The sequence below is a fragment of the Alexandromys fortis genome, unplaced genomic scaffold (assembly GCF_014885135.2).
Source record: "Alexandromys fortis isolate MF-2015 unplaced genomic scaffold, M_Fortis_MF-2015_v1.1 scaffold_39, whole genome shotgun sequence".
In the NCBI taxonomy this organism is placed as follows: Eukaryota; Metazoa; Chordata; class Mammalia; order Rodentia; family Cricetidae; genus Alexandromys; species Alexandromys fortis.
The window spans coordinates 6438595-6444594 of record NW_026067918.1 but is presented as its reverse complement, the minus strand read 5'-3'; the positions used below and the strand labels follow the sequence as shown (position 1 = coordinate 6444594).

The following is a 6000-nucleotide window of genomic DNA, read 5'->3' as shown; positions in this document are numbered from 1 at the left end:
TCTCGTGAATCTTGCGGGGCGCTCACCCTCTGGCCCTTTGGGCCGAGGCCTGCCAGTTTCGGGACGGCTGCGGCGCAGGGTGGCAGGCACGATCTCCGGAGGTAGGTGGAGATAATCGCGGAGATACTGGATGCCCTCATTCGTAAGGTACCAATAGAAGTGTCTCCAGGCAAACTGCTCCTTCACATAGCCTTGAGACTTCAGAGACTGCATGGCCTTCATGACATGAAGGTTGGGCACGTTCTTGTCTGCCAGCTCGGGGTGTTTGGGCATATGGACATCCTTCTTGGCAACCATCACCCCTTCCTTAAAAAGGAGCTCATAGATGGCAATCCGGTTCTTCTTGGGCATCAACATCGCGGCGGCTGCAGGGTCCGGGACGGAGGCTGGAAAGGCCCCTCTTCTGTTTCTTACAGTGCATGTGTCACAGGGTTTAGGGGCCACTTGGTTAATCCAGATGATCTCACCCTTAGGTTTTTACTTAATGACACTCGCAGGGACCCTGATTTAAATTAGGTGAAGTTACAGACTCTGGAGTTTAGGGTGTGGCCATCTTTGGATTGCAGGCTACTCTCCAACCCACCCACAAGACCTCACCTGACCTTACCCAGAGCCCACATCAGGGCAGCTCTGGCCTCCTTTCCCCCCACACAGCAGCATGGAATGTGGAGTCCCTTGACTGTGCACAGGTGAGGGACTGGCTTTGCAAGGGTTAATCTCAATTACTTTAGATCTAGAATCACCTTGGAGACAAGTCTCTGGGTGTGCAGGTTAGGATCATCAATATGGGAAGACCTGTCCACTCTGGGCAGCACCATCCCCTCGACTGGGACCCTGGACTGGATAAAAAGGAGGAAGTGAGCAGAGCACAGACATTATTACTCTCTTGTGATTCTTGTCTAGGAATGTAGTGTGATCAGCGGCTTCAAGCTCCTGCCATTATGATTCCCTCATGATTGACTGTACCCTCAAATTCTGAGCTAAAATAAGCCCTTTCTCCCCCCATGAGAGTATTTTACCACAGCAATAGGAAAAGCAACGACTAACAGCCCCCCTTCCCCTCTACATATGCTCGGTACTCCCTCCTTTCCCACGCTCTCCTCCCCAACACGGGAACCTTGTATCTTTTGCAGGTCTTGGCTTTCTAGCCACATGCCCTACAGTGTTGGTGGCAGCAGGAAGGTACCCTCCTCCTAGCAAGGCAATGCCCAGCCTCTCCCTGGCATCAGCTAAACTGCATGGGATAAGCATCTTGAAACCCTTGCTCTGACTTCAACCCAGGGGCCTTTTAGCATTTCTGAAGACCTGTTTTTTGTCAAGATAGAAATTTTTTTGATAACAGATATATTAAAATGCTCTTACATTCCAAAATAAAGTAATTCTCTGTCTCCCCCCAAAAGTCAGAAAGAAGGTTTTATAATTTCGCTTTGGAACCGCTTAACTTTAAGCTTTATTTAACTTATGATTGGCTATGATTTCTTGGCTTGCATTGTGCATACTTAAGAATTCTCTCTGGAAGTGAGAAAAGTCAATCCTCGGATTAGTTTTTGAATGAGATTAAATCTTTATGAATACTAAAGTCAATAATTAAGAAGGGTTAATGGGCGTTTAACTAAATATTCATTAATTTAGGTCTGGGCAGTTGTGTTTTTCTTTTATGTGAACATGCCTCTTTTTTCCCATCTTAACAATTCCTCAGGCCCCCATGGAGCTCAGAGCCCCAGATTCTGGCCCATTCATTTCTAATTTCTGAGACTCCTCTACTTTTTTTTTTGTTTATCTTTTAATTCCCATTATGAATTGAGGGTGTTCTCCTCCCTGCATCCCAATTTGAGGTCCCAGCCTGTAGGGTTCAGGCTCTATTTTTGAGACCGAGGGGCTGTCTCCTGCTTCCATCCCTGGACTGACTGGCTTTAGGTCTCATATCTGCTTTCTCTGTCTCTAGAGCAGTGGTTCTCAACCTGTGGGCCACGACTTCACTGACAAACCTCTAGTTCCCAAAGTATTTACATTGCAGTCCATCACGGTCACAAATTTACAGTTATGAAGTAGCAACAAAAATAATTTTATGGTTGGGGTTTCACCAATCATATGGCATGGTTTCATCACAACATGGAACTGTCTTAAAGGGTTGTCGCATTAGGAAGGTTAAGAACCACTGGTCTAGAACATTCTGGCTCTAAACCTTTCTGGGACAGTTTGATCGGACAAGTGGACAAGGAGGTCATTCAAGTGAGGGACAATGGGAGAGGCTGGGAACGGAACTTAACTGCTGACTGCTGTTACTTACGCTTCTTAGCGTGGCCCCCGTGGACTTACTAACTGGGAGATGCCAGAAGAGGCAGGTTTTGTTTTGAGTATTGAGACATGTGCTTGTTCTGTAGCTCAGGCTGGCCTGGAACGTATGACACTCCCGCTTCAGTTTCTGGAGTGGCTGGGAACACCATGACTGGTTCAGAGGAGTTATTTAAAGCACTAACAGTAGAGAATGGGGGAATTGACTTCTGCTAATTATTGTCTCAGTTGATGTCACTTGAGGGTTGATTCCATATTCAATCGGTGGTAGTTTTTACTTAGTAATCGGTATCTTATTAAGCTGGCGGCTGAGCAAGCCGGAGTATGAATTTTAAACACCTTGCTCGGGGCTAGAAGCTTCCACCCTAGCAATAGATTTCTGTAAGTAGGCAAGACATATGCTTGGCTCTTCTAGAGCATTTGTCTTAAAGCCTCAGAATCAAATGTTAGATAATGGTGAGTAGGGACAAGACTGCTGACTCAGTTTCTTTCCTGAGTCCTGGAGAAGAGCTCTGGTCTGCAGCAGGCTCAGAGAAGCAGTGGCCCGTTGCAGTGACCTCCTCTGCTTAGGTTGGTCACTGGTTAGGTGCCTAGATTGTCCTTTTCATGGTTTACTTGTTTCTATCAAGGAGTCAACCTGAAAGGGAGTAGGTAGTGCTGTCCCAAACATGGAGGAACCTCTGTGTCCCAGCTAGCCATAACTGTCAACTTAACATAGCCTAGCATCATCTAAGAGGAGAAGCCTTGACGGAGGCATTGCTTAGATCAGATTAGTCCATGGCTGTGTCTGTCAGGGAATTGTCTTGAAGTAGGAGGGCTTGAACCACCATGGGTAGCATCATTCCCTAGGCAGGCAGTCCTTGGTTGTATAAGAAAGCTAGCTAAGCATGATCCTGCAAGCAAGCCAGCAAGCTGTGTTTCATGCTTCTAGGTTGCGGCCCTAATTTCACTCAGTGATGGATTGTGACCTGGAAGTATAAGCTAAAATAAACTATTTCCTTCTCTATATCGCTTTTGGTCATGGTGTTTTCTCAAAGCAATAGAGAAGAAACTAGTTCACGCTGCCAGAGGCTTTCTAGGAGTTTCTATCTGTAAAGCTCTGGGATAAACCAGTGTGATGATGCTACCAGAGCCTTAGATTGCTAGTGCTCAGAGAATTGGAGGGAGCAGAGCTGTAGCTTGCTTTCTTTGGGGCCACCAACCAGCTCCCAAATCATGACATGGAGACTTAATAGTTAGTGCCCCCAGACTGTGGCAGCTGTTTTTACTTAGCTTGCTGTTTCTTTTGTATGTCCTACTCCATCTTTGGCTGGCTGTTGGCTACCTGGCTGACTGGCTCTAGGTATCTCCCTCTATTTCTCCCGTGTTCTCATTCTCTCTCTCTTTCTCTCCCTCCTTTTCGCTCTTCTCTCCTCCTACGTATTCTCTCTGCCCACCAGCCCTGCCTATCCCTCTACGGCCTAGCTATTGGCCATTTAGCTTTCCATTAATCAGGTGCTTAGACAGACAAGGAAACACATCTTTACACCACTTAACAAATGCAGCATAAACAAAGGTAACACATCTTTGCCTAGTTAAAGTAATATTCCACAACATAACAAATGTAACACATCTTTACATAGTTAAAGTAATATCTCGCCGCATTCCCCCCTTTTTGTCTAAATAAAAGGAAAGGATTTCAACTTTAACATAGTAAAACTATATACAACAAGAACGGTTATCAAGTAAGAATTAAATTTACAATATCCAGAGAATTCAGAGAAATTACTCTATTATCTATCCTACCTTGTTGAGTTCAAAGTTTTGTACCTAATTTACCTTCTATCCTAAGTAAGGAAAACCCTAACTATAGCTATCTACTCTTGAACTCCATCAAAGACACCAGAAGGATATAATATTGCCTGAGTAAACAGGAAGTGCAGTGCAAGCCACTTCCAAAACTATAGAAATGACAGAGACATCTGGTTGACTGGACAGTTACACAAAGTTCCCCTGCAATATTAAGACATCTATCTTTGGCCTACAGGCCGAGAATATTTAACAGGCTTTTCTATGAAGTAGAAATTTTGAAGGACTATTATACCTTGTTTTGGCAAAGTTTGGCAGTCTTTTTCCTTTGTGTCTTGATTGTCCAGTCTGTACAGCATACTGTTAGCAGTCAAGGCAAGGGAAGTTTCTTGCCCCAAATGGATAGCTTTGCACAATAAAAGTATGCCTGTCATTCTTTTATGAAGTAAACAGGTGGCCTTTTATGAAGTAGATTGGTGGTGCCAGGAGCAGACAAGTTTCACTGACATGAAAAGCCTTAGGTTATTAAATATGCCATATTCTATTGGTCTCTGAAGTGTTTGAAGAACATTTATTTTTTTTAAATATGTTTCTGTTTAACTTTGAAAACATATCTAACATGACTATAAGTTTGATTGTTATAAATAACTAACCTCAAGCCTACATTTCTTAATTGTACATTATATTTTAAAAACTTTTACATGCATTGGTGTTTGGCCTGCATGTATATCTATGTGAGGGTATCGGATCCCCTGGGACTGGAGTTATAGACAGTTGTAAGCTGCCATATGGGTGTAGGGAATTGAACCTGGGACCTCTGGAAGAACAGCAAGTGCTTTTATCTGCTGAGCCATCTCTCCAGTCATCTATATATTACATTTTAAAATGAGCTGCATAAGCACAATACCACAAACAAGAGTATAAACATAATACAGTATAATAAAAATACCTGCAAATTTTTATCAATACCATACCACTGTAAAATATTTGAAATGTGTAGTTGTCTTTTATCCTATACTTCTATATCTCCATTAAATGATGACAAACATCCAAAACCCACCAAATGACCAAAAACCATCCACCTCACTTCTTGGGAATGTAAGCATTGTGTTCTCTAGGCTGCTTCCTGTTGTCTGAGGGCAATGGTATTTCCAGGGGATCCTGAGAAAATTGAGTCATGGGAAAATGGTTGTAACATTTGCTGTCTAGTCTCAGAATATTCCCATGCAGAGGGATCAGTATAGACATCACCTGTCTTGTACGTTTTCTTGGTTTATTTCTTTATATCTGCAGCTCCGATTTTCAGGCGGTCTCCCCCAGTCACCTCTATTGATCTTGAAGGGATAACCTTTCCCCCATCACAATACATTTTTCTGGATTTCCTTATGAAGTTAAGGTATCCCTAAAGTATCTATGCTGGTTTAATTTAGCAATCCCCTTTACAGTCCCACTTTTCTTAGCAGCTGCTGCTTGCTCATCAGCATTCAAAAAATTCAAAGTCAACGCGGCATCAAACAGGACTCAGACTCCCTGTGTATTTCTCATTTTTATGTGGCCTTTTTCTTTATATATTTTACTCTCTCTTTAAAGACTTTATTATTGTTAAACTATTTATGTTTTTCCTACGACTCTCTATACCCGTTTTCTTTTCTTTCTTTAAGCACATTTTAAAACATACTTTAACCTGTTTAAATGCCACTTCCATCTGGACCTGCCTTCACTGTGTATCTCTAACCTTTTCTGACTACATGAACCAAACTTTAAACTGCTAAGCAGCTTTGTGCTGACGACTGGCTCTGTCCCACTAGGATCCGAGACAGCTGAACTCTACACCTGGCAAGTCTGTCTGAGAGCTACATTCAATCATCCCAGTCTGGGAAGTTGATGCCCTGCACCGTGACAAGTGTTTTTTCTTAA

The 6000-nt window shown here is 43.1% G+C and overlaps 2 protein-coding genes across 7 annotated transcripts in view; one reads left to right on the top strand and one right to left on the bottom strand.

The window, feature by feature from the left end:
- LOC126500489 (40S ribosomal protein S10-like) overlaps window positions 1-412 on the bottom strand; it is a 20397-nt gene extending 19985 nt beyond the window's left edge. The window contains exon 1 of the mRNA XM_050140432.1: window positions 2-412. Coding sequence (XP_049996389.1) covers window positions 2-357 — 356 coding nt within the window. The 5' untranslated portion in view covers window positions 358-412. The remainder of the gene's footprint in view (window position 1) is intronic.
- Window positions 1-6000, top strand: part of Slc39a11 (solute carrier family 39 member 11) — a 421876-nt gene that overhangs the window by 72022 nt on the left and 343854 nt on the right. The gene's annotated exons all lie outside the window — the stretch shown is intronic.